Source organism: Andrographis paniculata, unplaced genomic scaffold (genome assembly GCF_009805555.1).
Source record: "Andrographis paniculata isolate CXL003 unplaced genomic scaffold, ASM980555v1 Contig32END, whole genome shotgun sequence".
Taxonomy (NCBI): Eukaryota; Viridiplantae; Streptophyta; class Magnoliopsida; order Lamiales; family Acanthaceae; genus Andrographis; species Andrographis paniculata.
In genome coordinates, this window is record NW_026137565.1 from 6,629,583 (window position 1) to 6,651,682 (window position 22,100).

General features: G+C 41.2%; 5 protein-coding genes across 6 annotated transcripts; 2 read left to right on the plus strand and 3 right to left on the minus strand.

Moving 5' to 3' along the window:
* LOC127247565 (transcription factor bHLH112-like) lies at positions 1-2,435 on the plus strand. The gene is made up of 6 exons (XM_051269468.1): positions 1-428; positions 681-1,203; positions 1,308-1,418; positions 1,509-1,574; positions 1,658-1,723; positions 1,823-2,435. Exons 1-6 carry the CDS (start codon positions 103-105, stop codon positions 2,015-2,017), a joined length of 1,287 nt encoding a protein of 428 aa, XP_051125425.1. The 5' UTR covers positions 1-102; the 3' UTR covers positions 2,018-2,435.
* Positions 2,436-4,897: 2,462 nt separating this feature from the next.
* LOC127247566 (U-box domain-containing protein 8) lies at positions 4,898-6,764 on the minus strand. Its single transcript, XM_051269469.1, has one exon. The coding sequence runs from the start codon at positions 6,367-6,369 to the stop codon at positions 5,260-5,262; it is 1,110 nt and encodes a 369-aa protein (XP_051125426.1). The 5' UTR covers positions 6,370-6,764; the 3' UTR covers positions 4,898-5,259.
* An 840-nt stretch (positions 6,765-7,604) lies between these two features.
* Positions 7,605-11,113, plus strand: LOC127247791 (receptor-like serine/threonine-protein kinase SD1-8). 2 transcript variants are annotated; one of them, XM_051269813.1, is made up of 8 exons: positions 7,605-7,747; positions 7,872-9,166; positions 9,246-9,350; positions 9,438-9,658; positions 9,747-9,957; positions 10,060-10,294; positions 10,388-10,535; positions 10,639-11,113. In XM_051269813.1, the coding sequence occupies exons 2-8, from the start codon at positions 7,900-7,902 to the stop codon at positions 10,930-10,932; spliced, it is 2,481 nt and encodes an 826-aa protein (XP_051125770.1). In that variant the 5' UTR covers positions 7,605-7,747; positions 7,872-7,899; the 3' UTR covers positions 10,933-11,113. The 2 variants fall into 2 exon arrangements, with proteins under 2 accessions (XP_051125770.1, XP_051125769.1); XM_051269812.1 differs by having other exon boundaries at positions 7,710-7,805.
* Positions 11,114-11,848: 735 nt separating this feature from the next.
* LOC127247407 (G-type lectin S-receptor-like serine/threonine-protein kinase At4g27290) lies at positions 11,849-16,975 on the minus strand. The gene is made up of 7 exons (XM_051269235.1): positions 15,688-16,975; positions 13,703-13,837; positions 13,364-13,518; positions 12,829-13,052; positions 12,512-12,742; positions 12,275-12,425; positions 11,849-12,166 (listed from the first exon to the last, which is right to left on the minus strand). The coding sequence occupies exons 1-7, from the start codon at positions 16,973-16,975 to the stop codon at positions 11,849-11,851; spliced, it is 2,502 nt and encodes an 833-aa protein (XP_051125192.1).
* A 1,245-nt stretch (positions 16,976-18,220) lies between these two features.
* On the minus strand, positions 18,221-21,961 carry LOC127247790 (receptor-like serine/threonine-protein kinase SD1-8). The gene is made up of 7 exons (XM_051269811.1): positions 20,740-21,961; positions 19,986-20,156; positions 19,700-19,893; positions 19,400-19,607; positions 19,079-19,316; positions 18,852-19,002; positions 18,221-18,774 (listed from the first exon to the last, which is right to left on the minus strand). Exons 1-7 carry the CDS (start codon positions 21,959-21,961, stop codon positions 18,457-18,459), a joined length of 2,502 nt encoding a protein of 833 aa, XP_051125768.1. The 3' UTR covers positions 18,221-18,456.
* Positions 21,962-22,100: the final 139 nt, after the last annotated feature.

A 22,100-nucleotide genomic window follows, 5' to 3' on the forward strand; every position in this document is an offset into this window, starting at 1 on the left:
TATATGTAGCGGCAGACATTGCATTCAGTTACCTCGTCAACGGTGGCAGGATAGAGCAAAACGCAGTTAAACAGGAAGAACAAAACCTCGGAACCGGCGGCTATGGCGGAGGAATTTCAAGGGGGAGTATGTGGAGGAAGCTGGTGGGATTCTTACAGAAGTAATTTCTTCGGTTCATCTCCCTGCTCCTTACAAAGAAACGAGGTTGGAACCTTCGGCTGGCACCGGCCTGATCCGGCCGCCAAAGATCGGCCGGGTCATCATGCCTTGGCCGGTTCACCTTCCGCCGCCGCCGGCGACGGCGGTTCTATGATTCTTCATAACGTTCAGAATACTTCGACCGGCGGCCCGCCGGTGTCAATGATGGAAATTGGTGTCCTTCAATCGTCCACCTCTAACTCTATCCATGACTGGAATCAAGATTTGCTGTAAGTTTGTCTTAATTTGGGGACTGTTCGATCTTGGTACGGTTTTTAAGTTTAGTTATGTGTTGTTTCTGGTAATAATTGAACAAAGAAATCAATTACATGTGTTGTTGTCCCACCACTACTCCCTGTGCCACTAATTTGCCTCTTTGTCCTTGTAATCATATGCAAAAGAACTTGAAAACTGAATTGATCGATCCGTTGATGCAATTAGGATTATCCATGTATATAATTGCTTGTCGTGTTGTGTTGCAGACATGATTGTTGTACTACAAGAAGATCCGATGAGAGTAGTTATGGCGACATCCTGCAAGAACCTGCGGGGATTGAGGTCGAGGTCGACTACACTCAAATTTCTTGCAATCCCAATTCTTCTGATCAATGCTCAGAAACATACTGTAATCAACGGCTGTCCGCCGCCGCCGCCGCCGGCGGATTTCCTCTGAATCCAACCTCGTACACATGTGCTTCCTCCTTGTTGCAAACCCTCTTCGATTCCGAACAATCTGATAATCAGCAATCTTTGTTAGAAAACCACGCCATGAATAACTACTCAAACTTTCAAACCACGCCGGAATTCTTGCCGGAAGTCCCGCCGGTCGATGATCTAACATTTGGAAAACAACACTTTGCTGATCAAGTGCCCTTGTGGAACAACACTGCTGCGGCCTTGATGAGTGACGATCATGGAAGCTTTCAAGCTTCGACACAGCCCAAGTATCTTTCATCACCAATTAACAACACCAACAGCAATGATTTTCCCAGCTTCAATACAAAGGTCGGTGATATATATGATCATGATTAAGGTTATTCTTTATTTTAAAATTTTTGGGGATTAGGGTTTTGACTGATTTGGAGGAAATATGTTCGATGCTTTTACAGCGTCAAAATGAAGCAGGTGGGAGCGTATCTTCGGCGGCCAAAAAGGGCTGTAATGAAACTACACCAAAGCGTCCACGAATCGAAACTCCATCGCCATTGCCAACCTTTAAGGTAAAACAGCAGACACGAGAATTCATAATTAATTTACACAAGGAATTGGTGACAAGATTGCGGTTTCTTCTTTTTTTCCTTTTTCAACAGGTTCGAAAAGAGAAACTTGGGGACCGAATCACTGCCCTCCAGCAGTTGGTTTCACCTTTCGGAAAGGTAAAGATTTGGTTAAAATTACAAAATATTGATCAGTGCTCATTCCACATAATCTTTATATTTATTTATTTTTTCTCTTACAGACTGATACTGCATCAGTTCTCCACGAAGCTATCGAATACATAAGGTTTCTCCACGATCAAGTCAGCGTAAGTCAATGTCCACTACCTTTTAATCAAGCCCTCTTCTTTGAGCTGTAAATTCTTCTGCAGTTCTAACGTCGTCGAAATTAATGTTGTCCAATTCAGGCATTGTGTACACCGTACTTGAAAAACGGATCTCCACAAATCACCGACCATAAACTGAACGAAGAAGAGCAACAAGTGATTGAAGATCTTAGAAGTGGAGGGCTATGTCTTGTCCCCATATCAAGCACCTTCCCCGTCGCCGGTGCTGCTACAGATTTCTGGAATCCTTCGTTCGGAGGGAGCTTCAAATTATAGACATATATATAAATAGACTGATGATTTCAATTACTATAATTCTAAAGTGATTTCTTTTGGACATAAATGTGCTGTTTAGATACAAATTATTGCAACAATTACAACCACATTTTTTGTGTTGTCTAAAGTATATATTCAAGAAAAGCATGACAGAGAGGAACATGAGAGAGAGAGAGAGAGAAGGGAAAGAAGTGGCCGTCCAAGAAAGACAGCCCCATCCTGGGCCATACCCCAAAATTCATACAATTATATATACATACATACATATATATATATATATAGGACAAACACAACAATCACACGAACCATCAATTTTATTATAAGTGCTGAATTTAGCAGCTTCCATATGATATGGATATGTGTATTAATTAGTTCCAGTTTCTCTCGATTAATTAATTGAAGAAAAAGTTGAATTCCATTTGATTTAGTGTAAAATTCATGATCGATTTGTTCGAATAACCACAATTATTACAGTATAAGCTCAACATACAAGTTGGTCTGAAATCCGAGGATAATTTACTCAAGCAACAAGGATGCTCCAATACAGGAATATAAGCCAGCAAGTATATATCCCATGGCACTTTTGCGTGCACTTTTTATCCGAATAAGAACCATTTCTAGACGACACAGGCCGTTTGTTTTCTTCTACCTTTGGTTGCTAACTGATTGACATAACTTGTTTTAATTTGCTACCTTTCCAGTACATTACAGTGTTCTGTCTCGACAACGAACACGAATAAGTTTCTTCACCCGTTAACCTGAAAATAAAGCGAAACTGAGAGATCTAAATTAAGTGCTTTGGTTGGCATTCTTCGTACCAAAATGGCACGGCGCGTGCTGCTTTTATAATCTTTCGACAATGATGGCTCGAAGGGCATCATGAATGAATTCTTTCGTGAAATATTTGAAGGTTTATTCGATTAATGGACGACTGAAAAGCAGTAACACATCAAGGTAAAAGGCCATGCTCACTTGATGCCTTTAGCTATTTTGGCTAATCAGTAATCATGGCATGTTCTTACCTCGTGTTTTTTTTCCCCCAGCTGTTTGTTGTCTTTTTGGAGGTGGTCGATAAGGCTTTTTCATTTTGTGCTCATCTTTTCGATGAAGAAATGAGAAAAGGAACCTCTCGCATTCTCTTAGTTTGCCAGATCAACTTTTTGTACATTTTGATGTTGAACATATGTTGCCGAACTTCCATTTCTTTCATGTGTAATGAATTCGGATCGAACACCAACACCCTCGAGAACCTTTCTAGTACAGCTAGCAATGTTAACACAAAAGTACTAAAAAGCAAAAACAAAGAAACTTAAATGAACTCACTAAGAGATGGTTATGGTGACTCTCCTATATAGAGACATTATTATGGGCCGGACCTAACATAGATCCAAGTCTATCTACCATTGAATAAGAACTATCGACTATTAAGTCTAGTGTATCGAATAAGCACGGACTTAGTCACAGTACTCTTAACTCATTCCAGAGGGTTCCAGAACATTCCGAGAGGTTCCACTAATGAACTTAGCTTTGTCTCTTGGCCGCCTCCTTCCGGCTTTGGTTCTTAGCAATCCTCGATCACTTTAGGACCTTGCGTCGATCATCCTCAAGCCACATATTTGGTAAGTGAGATATGGAACTGTTTTTGTTGACAGGTGCCATACTCGCCAAGGCCCGACATTGTGGGTGTATGAAAGAGTCCATACACAACATAAGAATTACATGTAATAAAGGCAGGATGATCATTTTCGAGGAAATGAACAAAGATCCATGACAGTATATTCATTTCAACACAGGCAGATTTTGTTAGGTTTTCTAAAATCAGAAATGGCATTCATTGATTGAGTGGGAAGTTAGGCAGAAGCATCGTCTCGTCCGAGACAATGCATTCGACTGCCTTTCCTTTGGCTTTCTATATTCGACAAATAGTTTTGCCATTCGGTAAAAGTTAATTCAGAGGTCTAACTAACAAGAGCTATCGCCTGCCCCAGAAGCAAATTTCCCAGTCAAGAAATGGCTCTAAAGATTTCCATTCGACATTCTAGATTTGCATGAACTAATTGCTATTCACAAACATATGTAAAGAGAAGCACTAACATTCCCTGCCATACTCGCATATGCGCAAGTGGAGCCGCTTTTAGAACATAGAAAGAAGGAATGGAGCCGGAGGGGCCACTATCATGTGCTAGTGTTGTGCGCGGTATGGTTTCGAGGTTTTCTATTTTAGGACACCCATACAGAATGTAATGATGATAGGAATGCACTCTGGCCGGCGAAACAAACACTTGCAACTTAAAAGAACCAATCTATAAGAATTGTACCTTCGGAATGGAACATTTTGTCTGTACCACACCATAAGAAGGCTCCTAATGTCTTCATTCAGAATAGAACTGCAACTGCATCACTTTAACAACACATTGTAAGCTGTAACAGAACACTTGGGGTGGAAATAATTGCACCCTTAAATGAGAAACAAACAAAAATTCAAGAGCACAACTAGGTAATGAACTAAAGATAATGAACATGAAAAACCAACAAGATCAAGACAATCTAAAACAGAACATGGATTCTTAAACAGCTGCAGGTTTGAGAAATTGCAGAGTACCTAATTGGGCAAGCCATTCGTCAGTGATGCCTTCTGTAAGCACATAAATACAACAACCTAAATCTTTACAACTCAAGCAGCTGCTTCTTGAAACTAATACACATCACCGGAGTCTCGATCACTATTCTGTACAAATCAGTACTATCATTCCTATGAATTAGTTGCAGAGTTGCATTATTGCAGTCTTAAGACTAACATTACCAATGTAAGTAGCTAAATGCAAGCACATGCTCCATAGAAAGTTCGAAATACAAAAATGGCAGAATCAGGACAAGATATACTCAAATCTCTACTATTATAATAATATTACCCCTTGCAGATTTGCACATGTGCCTACCCAATCACAAATTAATAAAATAAGATCCATTCGTGAAGAAGTCACTTTAGGAAGACGCCTCAAGTCTCCATTGATCACAAAAAAAAAAAAAACAGAAAAAATCCATCCAACGAACATGAAATCCTTTTTTTTTTTTTTTTTTTTGAAGTATTTCATTCTTTGTACAAAAAATCTATCCAAGAACTGGAAAAAACATTGACAAAAACTACCTGTTCAACCTCCAAGATGCAATTCTCATCAAATTACAATCTCTTTATACCTCACCTCAACTCAAATCAATTGCATCTTCAAGATTCTAGAAAATCATACAGCCTTTCTCCTCCCCTGCAATATCTGAATCAAATTGTTGGCATTGCGCCTAAGTTTCTCATTGTCATCTTCCAATAAGCCGACACAGGTCTCGAACAGCCCTTCTTTCAAAGCTTCCACAGCCATGGTTTCATTGTAACAGCAGAGATAGGTCAATGTTAACAGGGCGTATTGCACGCCCCTGGAGTTCCCATTCCTCACAATGTCGATCAGAATATCCAACAGTCCAGCAGAATTCACCATGTCATCGCGCCCAAGTTTGCATTTTGCCAACAGGCCTAGAACTTCGACAGCCCGCTCGAGGCCGGAGTTGACATTCTCGATTAGAATTGGGACGGCCTGGTTTTGAATTGCTCGAACTCGATTGTCGGGAAAAGAGCAGAGAGTGAATAAAGCGGTGGCCGCTTCTTTCCTCTCCCTCGAATTGCCGTCGTGGAGGAGAAACACCAAGCTCGAAATTGTATCTGGGTAAGATCCGATGGTAACCTTGTTAACTTCCAACACGGCGAGGCTGGTCAACACTGTAGCCGCGACGGCGCGTGAGTCACCAACACCGAACCGAAGCGCGTAAACAATCTTCCCAACGATCCCCTCCGCCACAAGCCCCACCTTGCTGTCGTCATCCAGGCTCAGATTGAGGAGCAAATGAAGGGCTTTTTCCTGGAGCCCCCGTTCGCCGGAGCCGACACAGTTCAAAGCGGCGGATGCCGCCCCAGACTCTGCTAGTCGGCGCCGAATCGCCGAGTCGTGCTTGGAAATCCTGCTGAGCTTGTCGAGAGAGATGATCTTATCCTCCAAGGAAGACGAAGGAGAAAACAATAGCTGGATTAGGGTTTGTGGGCTGGGAGGAAATGGTTGGGTTTGCGGTTGTGGCAAAGACCCGAGTGTATAATTAGAAATGAGGCTGCGCAGGGCGTGGTTGGGGATGAGTGAAAGGGGCTCCGGCAAGAGTTGCTTGGAAATCGGACAGGTACGGTGGCCGGCGTCCAGCCACCGCTGAATTGAAGCGCGATCGAAGGTATGACCCGATGATAGAATAACAGGGTCAGCCATTACCTCCAACGAAATCGGGCACTTGAAGTCGTCCGGCAACTCTGCTGCCATTTCTTTCCACCAAAAGAAAAATGAACAAGGAAGACGAGGGTTCGCAAGGTCTCACCTTTAACTTTCGAGGGCCGATTTTGGGAGGTGACTTTGAGAAGATTAATGTGAGGCTGTGACTCTCTGATTACGAATTAGATTGCTGCCGCTGTCTCTGCGCGTTTGTCAATGACGGCATTACTCGTCTTTTCTTTTCTTGGCAACTCCGGGTCCCCAGCTCCCACCAAAATCTCCACCGCTCACAGAGTAGACTTCCTACTTCCAACGGCCCAGATTCACCCAAAAGTCTTTATGGTGCTTCCAAGATCCACTCTTTCTCTACATACCCAAGAATGCAACTTTATTATTTATAATTTCCATTATTCTCGAGAAGCTGTTTTAATGGAGCATTCTGGAAAAAGGGGGCTTTGCCGTAGGACTGGAAATGAGCAGTGAAGAAGCATAAATGGATTAATGCAGTGAGGGTAAATTAGTGAAAAATATTTTGGTGATAGGGTGAATTCTGACGGAGAGTGATGATGTTTGTCGGTTTCTTTTGCCGGAAACAAAGGGGAATTTCAACTATGGACCACTAACTGCACAGATTTTAGTCTTTAGCCATTAGCCACACACCACCAATATCGATCATTTATTTGATTTCTCCATCACAACCTAACAATTTGTATTTGTTTGAAATGTTATTCCAAAACAACCATTAGCCTCTGCAACTCTACATAATCTATTTACAACCGCAATTTTCTGAAGATACCATACATTCAATGAGATATAAATGAAGTCATACAATCCTTAATTAATTGTATATTTGTGCCATAAGTCAACCAACATTATGCCCCTGCTATATTATATATACTCAGAAGATATACTTGTGATTTGGTGAAGACAATTTTGTAGAATGAGCTCACTCTCTATATTTTTTTTAATATTTTGTATGAATTGCAACTCTTGCTATTACAATCCTTTGACATTTTCTTTGCTTTTATTTGAGCTTCATCATATGAAATATTAAAATAAACATTCTTGGACTTGTGATTATAAGCAGAAACTCTGTCTGCAATAGCATTGGTAGAATTAAGCAGAAACTCATGGCATATGTTACCACTAATCCATCAATGGTGTGGAATCTAATGTTTTGGTAGAAGATCCAGCAAAGAAACTTCAATAATGTCGATTTGAAAATTAAGCAAGAAAAATTTATTCCGAGGCGTTGCATTTATCCGATACCTTCAGCAATCGATGGGCACAAATCAATTTGACTTCCTTATCTTATTCTCTGGTCGGCATACGTGTCATCCGCCATTGTTGACTGATTCGAAACAACAAAAATATTTTCCCTCAAAATGATTGGAGGATCCTACAAGCCACACTGGTCAAAACTCTCAAGGTAATCAATTGGATGAAGCAAGAATGTAGACGATGATCCAATATTCCTGGCCAATCAAGTAACTCCATAAATCATTCAATGAGAGCTTTCTTATTTGGGTTGATTGATTCTTCGATGTTTTCAGCTTCAGAAGCCTCTCGTTCAAGTAATCAATGACGTTCAGATTCAGATGGATTCTACACCTGCTTTGCATTTCCATCGTCTTTCCCACCAGTCCTTGCGGCGGATCCGACATCATATTAGAGGGACAATCGCTCTTATCAGATCAGACACTCAACTCCATAGGAAATAAGTTTAGTTTGGGATTCTTCTCCCCCGACAATTCCACCAGCAGATACGTAGGAATATGGTACCGAAACATACCGATTCGCACAGTTGTCTGGGTCGCGAATAGGAACAATCCCATTCCCAGCGCGCTTGCTAACAATTCGCGATTGGATTTGGTTGGAGGCCGTCTAAACCTTTTCGATGGCTCGTCCCAAGTTGTCTGGGCACTCAAAACTTCAAATGCAAGTGAGGCTGTGCTTTTAGATTCAGGGAATTTTGTTTTGAGAAACGCTTCAGGACTGATATGGCAGAGCTTCGATAACCCGACGGACACTTGGCTGCCTGGTGGGAGAGTGGGATACAGTAAGATCAGTGATGAAGAAGCCCGACTTGTTTCCTGGCAGAATCCGTCCGACCCCTCGCCGGGCCTTTACTCTCTAGGAATGGATCGAAACTCCGGCGGCGGCGCTGAAATCTTTATGCTGAAGAACCGGTCGCAGGTATGGCGGAGTGGCGTTTTGCAAGACGGGCAGTTTCCTTCTGTTCCCCTCCCAGGCCCATACAATTTTACCTTTGTCTCGACGGATAATTCGGCGTTTTTTATGTATAATCTTCTGAATGATTCGATCATTTCTAGATTACAATTAATTACTGAAGGACTGTTCAGGCTTCTGGTATGGAGTTCTTCTTCTAATTCTTGGATACTATTCGTTAACTCACCTCGAGACTTTTGCGAGCAGTATAACAGATGCGGGGCGAATGCATTTTGTGATATAAACCGTACTCCAGTGTGTCAATGTTTGCCTGGATTTGTGCCAAGAAACAATCAAGAATGGGTGTCAATGGACAATTCCAATGGTTGCGTTCGAAAAGTTGAATTGCCATGTACTGAGAGTGATGCAGGGTATGAGAAAGTAACGGGTTTAAGGTTGCCTGCAAATCCTTCATTCTTGGCAGTCGGGATGTCCAACATTTGCCGGTTTGCGTGTTCGGTGAATTGTTCTTGCAATGCCTATGCTTACAGCAGCAAGGGAGGCTGTTTATTGTATGCATCAGATATGTTGGATTTGCAGCGGCCGGCGAAATTTGGCTCTGCAGTTAATGATCTATTTGTCAAAATGAACGTTACCAACTTATATTCGACTGTTAAGGGTAAGGGTGAGAAGCTTTCTGATTACTATTACACTAGCAGGAACTGCAATGTAGTAATCCGACATTTTCTTGATGCCAGGAAAGAAGAATGTACGTCCTCTTGCTATAGCCCTCCCCATTGCTGCTGCATTGATGCTTTTATGTTCTTGCTCATTTTATTTGTGGAGGAAGAAAAGAAGCAAAGGTACTGCGATCTTTAGTTGCGCTGCAACGAAGCTTTTGTTAGGTTCAATCGATTCTGTGATTTGACCCTATTTAAATTGATTCCCAGGCCTCAAGCTTGAGAGTTCTCATCAGAATCTATTACTGCTTGAGTTGAGTGCAAATAGCTCATCAGATAAACCGCGTGCTTCTGCCAGAAATGGCCGTCGAGAAGTGGAAAGTAGTGCATATGAGTTGCCTATTTTCAGTTTTTCGAGCATAGTTTCCGCGACAAAAAATTTTTCTGTCTCCAACAAGCTGGGAGAAGGTGGTTTTGGACCTGTTTACAAGGTTTGCTTAGTATGCATTAAGGTTCTTTTAAATGGATAAGTTCGATACTCTTGCCTGACAGTTGGATGGACATGGTCGTTTTTTTTAGGGAGAATTGCTCAACCAACAATTTGTAGCAGTGAAAAGGCTTTCAAGAAGATCCGGGCAAGGACTGGAGGAGTTCAGGAACGAGACCGAGCTGTTTGCGAAGCTGCAGCATAGGAATCTTGTTGGGATCTTAGGATGCTGTGTTGAACAAGATGAGAAAATTTTAGTATACGAATATATGCCCAACAAAAGCCTGGACTTCTTCCTATTCGGTTTGTGATTTAATCGTAGTTGCAATTGTTTATATTTGAAATTTGGACTCATTCTACCTGTTCTGTTCTGATCTAGAATCTGCATTGATGTAATGAAAACAGGGGAAAACGATGAATTATTGGATTGGGGAACTCGTGTTCGGATCATCCAAGGCATTGCTCAGGGGCTGCTATATTTACACCAGTATTCTCGATTTAGGATAGTTCACAGAGACCTTAAAGCCAGCAACATTCTGCTCGATGGCGACATGAATCCTAAGATATCTGATTTTGGGATGGCGAGGATTTTTGGTGGGGATAAATTGCAAGCGAATACTAATCGAATTGTCGGTACATAGTAAGTAATGAAAATGTATTTTTTTTTTTTTTTTATGGATATTCATCTGCATGAACATTTGCATGAAAAAATCCGACTTATTTTTATGTGTAGTGGTTATATGTCTCCCGAATACGCGATGGAGGGACTTTTCTCCATCAAGTCGGATGTGTTCGCCTTTGGAGTTTTGCTGCTCGAGATCGTGAGTGGAAGGAAGAACACCGGGTTTTATGGTTCGGACTGCCTTAATCTTCTTGGACATGTAAGAACTTCTTTTGAATCAAGAACCTGAAGTAGCTTAGAATTTCGATTGATGTTGTTTTTTTATTGCAAGAGCTTATGGATTTATATGTGGTCGGGTTCAGGTGTGGAATCTGTGGATAAACGACAGAGTGATGGAGCTTGTTGATCCAAGAATGGAAATTCCATCGTCGTCTCCCGTGAGATACATTCATGTAGGTCTACTGTGTGTTCAAGAAAGTCCTTTGCATAGGCCAACAATGGTGGATGTCGTCGCCATGCTGAACGGTGACCCGGCTTCATTTGCGACGCCGCGGCACCCGGCGTTCACCGTCGGACGAAGTCAAGTTAGCTCGAGCTCAGGACAAGAAAACATGTCTGTAAATGGTTTGACAGTGTCTTTCATGGAAGCCCGGTGAGACAAAACATGTTATTTTAGATGCTCGTTTCTTTCTATTGCAAAAATTGAGAAAAAACACAGAAAAAAAAAACGAGCAAGACACAAAAAAAAAGCCTTTTCTTGATCCATCTCGATAATGGAGGAAGATCAAATCCAAAGGAAAAGTATTTGTTAAGAAAATAAATTTAATTAGTTCAAAAGAGTGAGCAAGAAGTTCGAAACAGTCTAGCAGCCCAGAAAACCAGTCCGGCCCAAGAGGTAAGTCAATTAGAAGAGGCCCAAAAGATCATCATTTGATCAGGCCCATTTCCTGGTTTGACGTTGACGAGCAACATATCAATTCAAACTACCAAGGTCAAAAACCTAATAGAGACAAGACCTTAAGGGTAGGTTTTATTCTTATTATTAAGTATTTACTATTAATTAATGTTTTATAATACATAAACATTAAGTAATTATTACAAAGAAATGAACAAACAATTATTGCACTAATTACAGTACGTGCATGACCTTATAATTATTATATATTAAAGATTCATATACGTTAAATAAATTAAAATTAGGATTTATTCATATAACTCTTATGCAATAACCTCAAAACATCTTTCCTATATGTATATTAGCTTGTCCATTTATCAATGTGGCGATTTGAAGACATTTCAAAACTAGGGCTATATGCCACAAAATTAGGGTTTCGATCTGTAAATTATGCAATTGAATGTATACCAAATTAATTGAATTGACTATAGTTGTTTGATTTCTATATATATACATATATCTGTAAATCTATGCAATGATTTGATCTACAGATATATATATATATTATCAAACATAAAAGATTATATAATTTTCCAAAATTTTAAAGCTTTCGTTAATCAGTTAAGCTTCGTCATCGTCATCAATGGATGCTACGTTCTTTGGGCGGCCGGCGGCGTTCACTCTCTTGCAGATATGGACGTCACCGTGAGCCCATTAACGCTTCCCTGGGTCCAACCGGCGGCGAGACCCGCACCGGCATTTCCCGCCGCCGATCTCTGCGTGAAGAATCCAGGTTCTTGGGGCTCCGGCAATGCTATGCTCTCATTCTCCAGCATTCCGACGACCTGAGGCATCGTCGGCCGCTCGTCGCCCTTGTGCTGCGCGCAGAGCAGCCCCACGTGGATGAATCGAATGGCTTCATTCATGACCACTGATTCTTCCACCGCAGGATCCACCAGCTCCGACGCCGTCCCTGCATTCCACAGCTTCCACGCCTGCACCACCACCGATTCAATAAATTAATTGCCCGTAAACCATTGCAGTGCCATAATTGATCAGTCCAGGTGCAAATGAAGAACAACATTAGGGTTTAATTGACTAACATGTCCAATTAGGTTATACTCGTGATCTGGATGATGAAAACCCCAATTTCTTTGGCCACTGATGATTTCGACTGCCAGCACGCCGAAGCTGAAGACATCTGATCTTAGAGAGTAATGGCCCTCAATCACATACTCCGGCGACATGTATCCGCTACATATATACATCAGACAAAACATATTCTAATTATCGATAGAAAATGCAATCTAATTGAAAGAAGTAAATATATATATGCTCACTAGGTTCCAATCACTCTCTTGGTAGTCTCTTCTTCCTCCATTCCTTCGCAGTTGCGCGCCAGGCCGAAGTCGGATATTTTAGGGTTCATATCCTCATCGAGCAGCACGTTGCTCGCCTTGAGGTCCCGGTGGATGATTCTCAACCTCGAACCCAAGTGAAGATAGTCCAGTCCCCTAGCAATCCCCTTGATGATGTTCGCTCGTTTTTCCCATTGCAGAAGATGCTTTCTATCAGGATCTGCAAAGATTTACAGAAATTTAATCATGATCGATTATGTGAAACACAGAAAAGTAGGGAGAAAAGGGGAATTAAAGTGGATGAGGAGTTACTGAATATGATTTGATCGAGGCTCTTGTTGGGCAAGAACTCGTAGATAAGTATCCGTTCGGTTCCGGCGGCGCTGCAGCCCAACAGCCTGACGAGATTCCGGTGCTGAAGCTGTGCAATGGTGTGGACTTCGTTCTTGAATTCATCCACTCCTTGATGGGAGTTTTTCGACAGTCTCTTCACTGCAACTTTTTGCCCATCTGGTAATTCGCCCTAGAATATATATATATAATCATCTTTCAATTGAAAATTTAATAAATAGCTTTACAGTTAATACAATTTAAAATCCTCGAATCTAATAAAATTGTAAATTAATATATAAATATTTTGTAGAAGTCTTTAAATATTGAAATTATAAATGTTTTCAAGAACCCCTTCTTTTTAAAAGAAATTATATTACATATAATTAATAATAAATAAGGCCTAATTTATATTTTTGCCCCAGCCCGTGAGACTCAGTAACGAGCCCAGTATATATATATATATATATATATGTATGTATGTATGATATGGCAAGCCATTACCTGATAAACTGTACCAAACCCTCCTTGGCCAACCTGATTTTCTGTGGCAAACCCATTTGTTGCTGCAGATATGGTGGCCATATCATATACCTTGACAATCTGATCATCGTTGTCATTCGGCATGGATTCTCTATTTCCAAGTCCAGCAAGTAGCCCTAGAGAATATATTAAATCGAACTCAATTACACAAAGCCTCACTTATGCATATGTACATGAAATGAAACAATGTCAATTAAGAACAAAAAGGTTAAATGTTTTGAGTTCTTTAGTCAAGAGATTAAGTGAGTATAACGAATTGAATATCAAAAATATTAATCAAAGGAAAAAGCACATTGGTACCTCGTTTACATGTCATGAAGCAAGCTAATATGAATCTTCTTGTGAAATACCAAATTACCAGTGCACATATTGCTGACCCAATGGAGCTGCAGGATATGATAATATTCCTCTTCTTCTTCTTTTGGGATGCAGAATCTGAAGCAGCAAATGTACACAGATTGTTAGTCATTCCATGAAGCTGTGGTGAGAAATAACCATATCAGAAGAGAACTACTTCAAACATAAACAAGGGAACAAAACCCTAATTATATAGAGTCTTTATTTTGGAACTAAATCCTTCCCTTAAACATATATGGCTACAGAAGATAAAAGAAGTGGTGTAAGCCATTTTTATGTATGTTACTCCATTCGTCAAAGTGTATTTTTCTATTATTTTTTTATGTTCACTCAAAAGTATCAATTTTTTTATTATAGTAAAATAATAATATATTAATATCAAAATATCTTTAATTTTTATATAAATTATAAAGATATCATTATATATATACATAAAATACAAAAGGTAAAAATATCAAAATTGTCTGGGACGGATAGGGTATATGTCAATGAGATGCATAAATGTGACTCATCTACGAGTGACTAAATATGTGCACTTACACATGTATTTTTGAGTCATAGATGTGTCTTTTCAAGATCATGGATGATTTTATATTTATCTTGTAGTTGATTTACATTTTAATGAGAGTCAAGCAAATGGAGTTAACCATTAAATACACGTGTAGCTAAATAAGATCACGCCAAAAATATAGAATACAGTTATACTGCATTTTTAAGATAGAGTTAACCATCAAAAACGAAGATATTCAAGTCACCATGTACTATGTCGGTATAAAGTTCATCACTTTATAAGGTTTCCAAGAACACGGATGACTTTATACTTAACATGACGTAATTGATCTACATTTAATCGGAAGTTCAAGCAATAAAAGACATACACGTTTGGCTAAATAAAATTACAACAAGAATACTAGATTCAGTCACGCCGCAATTGTAAAGTGGGGGCAACCGTTGAAAACTAATGAAAGCGATACCTAATCCACCACGTGCTATGCATATATTATTTTTTAGTATTTTCAAGATCATTGATGATTTTGTACTCAACATAATATAATTAATTCACATTTGAATAAAATTTAAATAAATCAAATGCTAACTAAAATAATGAAAAAAAAAAAATACTAAATGTATGCACACTACAATCTTATATTAGCGCTGGCTATTAAAAATTTATAAAAATGATGTCTAATTCATCACGTGCTATGCTCATATAAACTAATCATTTTGTAGAACTTCGGAGGTAATTGATATTTTATTTACATTTTGTAATTTATTTATATTTTTATGAGAATTCCAACGATTACAAGCATACGCGTGTGGCAAAAATAAGATCACAACAAGAATTTCTAAAGTAAAGTTAATCATCAAAAACTAATGAAAGTGATACCTAATTCACGATGTATTATTCAGATATAAAGTGCATTTGTATAGTTTCAAATATCATAGATGATTCCGTACTTATCATTGATTCACATCTTTATTAAGGGTTCAAGCAATCAAAGCATCACGTGCTACTTAATAAGATCACGACAAGAATACTAAATTCAGTTATAGCGTCGAAATCTTAAAATAAAGTTAACGCCTTTTAAGCAACCTAGATCACCACGGCCTATGCAAAGATAAAGTTATCATCATGATATATAATATATTCACATTCAAATGAAATTTCAAGCAATCAATATACAAGCACACGACAAGCAACCTACTATATGCTACAATTTTAAAGTAAATTAGTCGTTAAAAGATAACGAAAGTATTACCTAATTCACCGCATATTATAAAAAATTTATAGTCATCTCTGAAAATAGAACTAACCGTCAAAACCTTATGAAAGCTATATACTCGATCCATCAAGCGACATATATACGAATATAGGATTCATTTCCTAAAGTTCAATCAACCGTTAAAAATTAAAGAAAAAGCGATACCTAATTCAGCACGCGCCATCCGAACATAAATTTCATCTCCATGGCTGGGGGAATCCCTCATGTCGACCAATTCATGGAACCACACGACACATTGGCTCCCATTTCCGAAAACATCAAGGCTTGTGTAAGCCATGCAATTGCACTGCTTCAAGCAGTAACTACTGCATTCCTTAGGGTTCAAACCCTGCCAGATTGTGAAGTTATCAGGCAGTTTCACCCCAGAAAACTTCATAAAACCATCACCACCACTGCAATTAAGGGCTGTCCTTCTCCTACACCCATCTGTGCAATCCAATCTTCCCCAATCACTTGGTGAATTCTCCACAAACCCTTTGAGACACTGGCAACTTGAATCATCGCCATGGCAGATCCCGTAAGGTCCACAGGAAGCATATCTGGAACAGGCATCCTGGTCTAAAGCCACCATTGGAACCCAACCCTGGGAGATGTTCTTCCATTTCAGTAACTGTATTGCACCGTTGGGAGTGACCATCATTCTCAGCAAATTGGAGTCATCCGTCACTTGAAACGTGAAATAAATCTCGTCAGGGCTGGATTCATAAACAATCGAAAAAACCTGATTTTCCTTGATGTTTGTCCCACTGAATCTCTTCCCGTTCCAGGGACCCCACCTGGATTGTACTGACCCTTTCTTTTCGAGCAGCAGCTGCGGCGACTTGGGCGTGCTCATCCTGAACACGAAATCGCCGGTCCAGGGATCCTCCGACGTCTTCCAGGATGTCAGAACCCGGTTCGCCCCGGTTTTCATGTCCCAGCCGAGTTTCATCCCCGGCAGCAGCGTGTCGGAAGGGTAATCGAAGCTTTGCCAAACGTAAGGCCTGTCGAGCTGCCTTTCGATGTCTCTTAAGATAAGATTGCCTGAATTCTCGAGCAGGAGCAATGGCCGTCCCAGAGTCTGATTCAATTTCGCGACAAAGATCATCGTGGCTTCCTGGTCACGTGCCATGAGACTCCCCCCCGGAGCGTAGAACAGCTTGACGTCATTCCCACGCAAGGGCTTCTCCCTGTTGCCGACCCACACCACCGTCAATGGCTCGATGCCTTTGTACCATATCCCCAAATACCTCAAATCAGCGCCGCCGGCGTCTCTCCCGCCGGAACACACGTTAAAGAACCCCAGCTCGAACCTCCCGTTCAGCGACACCAAGGTCTGCCCCAGCCTCAAATTCTGGTGCACGCTTAGGGTATGATTGCACGAATCAATGCGTACAACCGACGCCACACACAACGCTACCCAGATCATCACCGACCAAATCACGCCTGCCATTAATTAATTCCGGCGATCGGCGATCCACAGTAACCAATTTTGAGAACAATCGGGTGAGTGATGTGATGTTCACACACACACACTCTCTATCTGTATCGGACAATCGGAAACAACCAGAGACTACTGAAGAGTGCAAACGCCCCCAAGGAAAGCGAAGCCGATGTTTGTTTATAAATTTCAGCGCTGCAGGCCGTGTATATATTGCTGTGTGAGGAAGAAAGGCTAGTTATCCTCCGCTCCACGTCCACCTGCACCGGGCTCCGTAGACCAATAATAAATAAAGATGCTCTTACGGATACAGCCTAATCACCTTTCGCCATTAAGGCTGCACAGCTTTTTATATTCACACGCGCTCGAAAGCACGTCCCAATATAGCTGCAACCTGGACGACCCTATTTTTACATTTATTCATTTTTCTCATTTAATATATAACAAAATATATATATATATATATATCGCATGTAATCTTGATTTTTTTTTTTTTTTAAGTTGTTTAAAAATATTTCTTTTTTTGTTTGACATTGTAATAGTACGGATGGGAATTTGACATCAATGTGTAGTAAAAAATACTCCTATGTAGTAAAGCTTTTTTTTTTTTTTTTTTGACAATTTATTTTATAACTGACATATATGTACATATGTGTTGAAATAAAAATAAAAGAGGATTTTATTTCTATTGCTTTTGACTTTCAGTAAAATTTGAAAATAAAAGAAAAAGTAGCTGGAGGCAATTATATTCTAAAAATGCCAGATTTTGTTAATCAGTCGTATTAATTGATGATAATTGGGTTATTACATTTAAGAGTGGATTACCAGTACCACAGACATTAATTGGCCGTTGCGCCTTGAAACGAAACCGTCGCCTAATTACCGGTAAACGTGTACTGTCCGCACTTGAATAATACTATTAACTGTTGCTTTTAATTTTTCTGTATCTCTACGTATACACCAACAATACGCAGTTGAAATTTTATTTTTCTACTTTTAACGATTTACATTTAATTTCTTAAATAAATAATCTGGTGAATAGTTAGGGTGGTGAACGGATAATCGTTACGATTCTGATTAGCTCATTCAATACATAAAAATACACTGGTAAGTAAACAATATAATATTTATCTTTGCATCTAGGTTTATATTCATTTTTATTTTTGTTGTTATGAAAAATATATATATATATATATTTTAACATTTATTTCTTTTACTACAAAGACAAAAATTATTACTATCCACTTTTTATAAGGCTTAAAGTATTAATTATTGTTTAATATTGGAAAAAATGTGGAAAGTTTCTTGATTTATAAGACAAGGATGACTCCAACTATGCTGAGTCTTGATTATTATAAACGTGAGTAATTATTAACGATGGAACTGGTAATGGAGCTGGAATAATCTCAACTAATGCTAACTAGTGTATAAATTTCATGTTATACAATTCAAAAATATACTCCTTCTGTCCGTCCCGCCTGTTTTTCCGACGGCTATCGACCGTCCAAGATGGTAACGGTAACTCGATTAACGGTGCAAGATTCGTCGTCCTGTTTACCCGAAGATGAATCCACATTGTCGACAGGTCGCCTTCCCAGGCAGTATCCCGGATGCGTCGGCTGCGGCATCGTCGCAAAATCGCTGCTTAGCATCAGCACCACCGTCGACATATCCGGCCTGTCTTGGGCGAGCTCCTGGACGCACAGCAGCCCTACTTGTATGCACCTCATTACCTCACTGCTCGAGAACGAATCGCCGATTGCCGAATCGACGAGTTCCAGGGCTCGGCCCTCCCTGTAGAGTTTCCAGGCCTGTTTGTGGAATTCAAATTTGTTAGTATTGAAGAGTGGGGGAGGGATTGGTTGGGGGAATTGATCTGAAGGCTTACGTATGCAAGAAGATTGAGCTGATTGTTTGTCTGATAGAATCCCCTGTTCTTCTTCCCGCTCACGATTTCCAGGACTAATACGCCGAAGCTGAATACGTCGGATTTGATGGAGAAGACGCCGTCCATTGCGTATTCGGGGGACATGTATCCGCTGGGAGAGAATTACAAATGTGGTTAGCTTTTAGTACGTTTTTGGTGTGAGGATTTTTAATGTTGTTAGGCCTCACTATGTTCCGACGACCCTTTTCGTGTTGGCTTCGGTTTGATCTCCTCCAAATATCCTTGCCATTCCGAAATCGGATATCTTGGGATTCAATTCTTTGTCGAGGAGAATGTTGCTGGCTTTGAGGTCTCTGTGTATGATCCTGAATCTTGAATCTTGGTGCAGGTAGAGGAGCCCTCGCGCAATCCCGGATACGATGTTGAATCGCCTCTCCCAGTCGAGCATCGAGCTTCGATCTTTCTCTGGAAAAAGGAGAAGCAGTGTCTGAAGTAAGACAAGAAGAACACAATTCAGGAGCGATGATCATTATCAAGAATTAGCTTACTGAACAAAATGGAATCCAGGCTTTTGTTTTCCAGGTACTCGTATACCAACAGCTTCTCCTCCATTTCGATGCAGCAGCCGATCAGCCTGACTAGATTCCTGTGTTGCAGCCTGGCAATCAGCTTCACCTCGTTCTTGAATTCGTCGATTCCCTGACCTGAATTCTTTGACAGGCGCTTCACTGCAACTTCCTGGCCTCCCAAGATTCCCTGAAACCTCAAAAGATCGATACAAGTCATGCAACAGTTTAATGAAAAGTTCTCTTACAAGTTACAATCTAATCCCCCAATTCAAATTACACCTTGTGAACAGTTCCAAACCCTCCCTTCCCAAGCTTATTTGCATCAGAGAATTCGTCTGTAGCCTCTAGCAGAGTGCTGAAATCGAACACAGGTAAATCCATGTCTTCTTCAGCTGCAGTCTCCTTCCACTGTTCTCTTCTGCTCAGTACAGTCCCCGCATTCGACACCAGGTCCTGACTTCTTTCCCTCAACCCTGGATTTGATCGAAAATAACAACCCCATGAAAAACAACATCTAAATCTGTGTACAGAACACTACTCTGAATCGGAAACTTCAACTCCTTACGAGTACGCTCCAATACATTCGTTTCTGCCATTCTCGATTTCCCCCTTCGCCACAAGAAGAAAATTGACAATCCAGCCAGAAAAACCCCAATCCCAACGGCAATTCCAGCGACCTTGAGTTGATTCCCATCCTTGTTCGATTTATCCCCGGCGCCGGCGGCTCCCGATGCCCCTGAAAACAAATCGATACATCATGGCGGTTAGGTGATTCTCATTTCATGGCCCAGAATCAGAATCCATTAGAAATTGGGCTTTAAAGCCCAATACAGCAATTGACATAGCATGGGCCCCTTTATCCACAACCAATATTGACACGTGGAAAACTGTAACGGCCCACGTCACATGTCCCAATTCTTGTACAAATATTTTAAAATCTTTGGTACGAAATCAATTCAATATAACGACAGATTGTTAGTTGCGTTTGGTGAGATTTAAAAGAATAACTTAACACGACTGTGCTATGCAAGAATATCTGCAAATACTATCAAACAACAATATGTACATACATCAGTTGACTTGATAATTTGCCTATTGTCCAGTTTGAAAATAATAAGATATTGCCACTACTCTACAATAAACTAGAAAGTTTATCATTAACTAAAACAGGGCCGTCGACTGTCGTAATCCTACTATAGGTTGTGTAATAAAAATTGTTGAGGTAAATTTCAGGTCAAACATGGTAAATGTAGAAATAATTCTTTAATTCAATTTTAATTAAAAATAAAAAAATAAAAAAGTGAACGGATAAGCGATACCTAAATCGGCTGCGGCCACGCGGAGGTAGAAATCCTCGCCGCCTTCCGCGGCGGCGAACTGCCGCATGTCGTAGAGGTCATCGGTCCAGACGACGCAGCCGGAGCCGCCGTGGGTAATATTGGCGTTGGAGTAGCCGCGGCAGGAGCAATTCCGGCGGCAGAGTTCCCGGCACTGATTCAAATCCATTTGGTTGTCCACAAACGCCAAACCGCTCTCCGGCAGCTTCACGTTGCTCATCGTCACAAACCCGTCGGTGGCGCAATCCAATTGGGTGACCCGAATACACCCGCCCGACCCGTCACGCAGATTCCAGGCCTGCGGGTGCTTCGGCTCGAACCCTCTCAGGCACTTGCAGACAGGGGAGGCGTTGGTGTCGCAGATCCCCGAAACCCCACACTCTCTGTAATCGTCGCACTGATCCTTGGGGGCGTACCAGTAAAGATTCCAGGCTTTGCTTGTCGGAATCCAGGTGAATCGTTGCAGGCTGCCGCCGTGCCGGACCACCAATCGGGAGTAAACGGACTGGTTTTTCAAATTGAAGGAGTACGATACCTCGTCGGAATTGACCACGAATCGGAAGGAGAAGAACGGGCTGGGCTCCATTTCCGGGACGCCGCTGAACCCGAGCCCGTCCCAGGGCCCGCTTCGGTAGCGTATGTCGTTATTCTCCATCAGGTATATTTCGGGGAAGCCATGGATGTCGAGCTTGAAGCTGTAGTTTCCGGCGGCCGGATCGTCGGCGCTCTTCCAGGAGGTTATGTACCGGTACAGCCCGGATTTGGAGTCCCAGCCGAGCTTCATTCCCGGAAGTAATGTATCCGTCGGGTAATCGAAGCTCTGCCATAGATATTCGGCCGGGCTGTCGTCGTTCGCGAGGCGAAGGATGAGGTTTCCATTGTCGAGTAGTTCTGCGACGCTGTTGGAAGCTCCGGCGGTGTGGTTCGACGACCATACGGATTTCCCGGCGCCGTCGACCAAGGTGAGGCGGCCGTCGCCGGAGCTGATTTTCAAGACTCCGGTTGAATTCCCCAGCGGCGCATCTCTGTTAGCAACCCAAACGATGGTTCGGTCTCCGGTCTTCTTGTACCAGATTCCGATGTACCAATTGTTGGATATGCCGGCGGGGAAGAACCCTAGCTCGAATTCGTTGTTGGCGGAGATTAATGTCTGATCTTTGGTGAGATATTGCGTCGGAGTGATCAGATCAATTGATGTAGCCATCAGAGGAAGGAGAAAGAATAATGTAACGAGGCAGCGGCGGAGGCTGCCGGCGGAGTTTCTCATTAGTAGTGGTGGGCAACATCCGCCGTGTCACGGCGGTGGGGAAGAAGACCACAACTTGCTTTAATTTGGGCACATT

Coding starts and splice junctions, on each gene's coding strand:
- LOC127247566 (XM_051269469.1), bottom strand. CDS start 6,369: ATGGCAGCAGAGTTGCCGGACGACTTCAAGTGCCCGATTTCGTTGGAG.
- LOC127247407 (XM_051269235.1), bottom strand. CDS start 16,975: ATGGCAGGCGTGATTTGGTCGGTGATGATCTGGGTAGCGTTGTGTGTG. Junction 12,743..12,828: donor ATATTCAGTAACTCCTCATC/CACTTTAATTCC, acceptor TGCAGATCCTGA/TAGAAAGCATCTTCTGCAAT. Junction 12,426..12,511: donor AAGAGAGTGATTGGAACCTA/GTGAGCATATAT, acceptor GTATATATGTAG/CGGATACATGTCGCCGGAGT.
- LOC127247790 (XM_051269811.1), bottom strand. CDS start 21,961: ATGGCTACATCAATTGATCTGATCACTCCGACGCAATATCTCACCAAA. Junction 19,608..19,699: donor GGTTTGGAACTGTTCACAAG/GTGTAATTTGAA, acceptor TTGAGGTTTCAG/GGAATCTTGGGAGGCCAGGA. Junction 19,003..19,078: donor AAAAGGGTCGTCGGAACATA/GTGAGGCCTAAC, acceptor ATTCTCTCCCAG/CGGATACATGTCCCCCGAAT.
- LOC127247565 (XM_051269468.1), top strand. CDS start 103: ATGGCGGAGGAATTTCAAGGGGGAGTATGTGGAGGAAGCTGGTGGGAT. Junction 429..680: donor GACTGGAATCAAGATTTGCT/GTAAGTTTGTCT, acceptor GTTGTGTTGCAG/ACATGATTGTTGTACTACAA. Junction 1,419..1,508: donor CGCCATTGCCAACCTTTAAG/GTAAAACAGCAG, acceptor CTTTTTCAACAG/GTTCGAAAAGAGAAACTTGG.
- LOC127247791 (XM_051269813.1), top strand. CDS start 7,900: ATGACGTTCAGATTCAGATGGATTCTACACCTGCTTTGCATTTCCATC. Junction 9,659..9,746: donor GTTTTGGACCTGTTTACAAG/GTTTGCTTAGTA, acceptor CGTTTTTTTTAG/GGAGAATTGCTCAACCAACA. Junction 10,536..10,638: donor GCCTTAATCTTCTTGGACAT/GTAAGAACTTCT, acceptor GGTCGGGTTCAG/GTGTGGAATCTGTGGATAAA.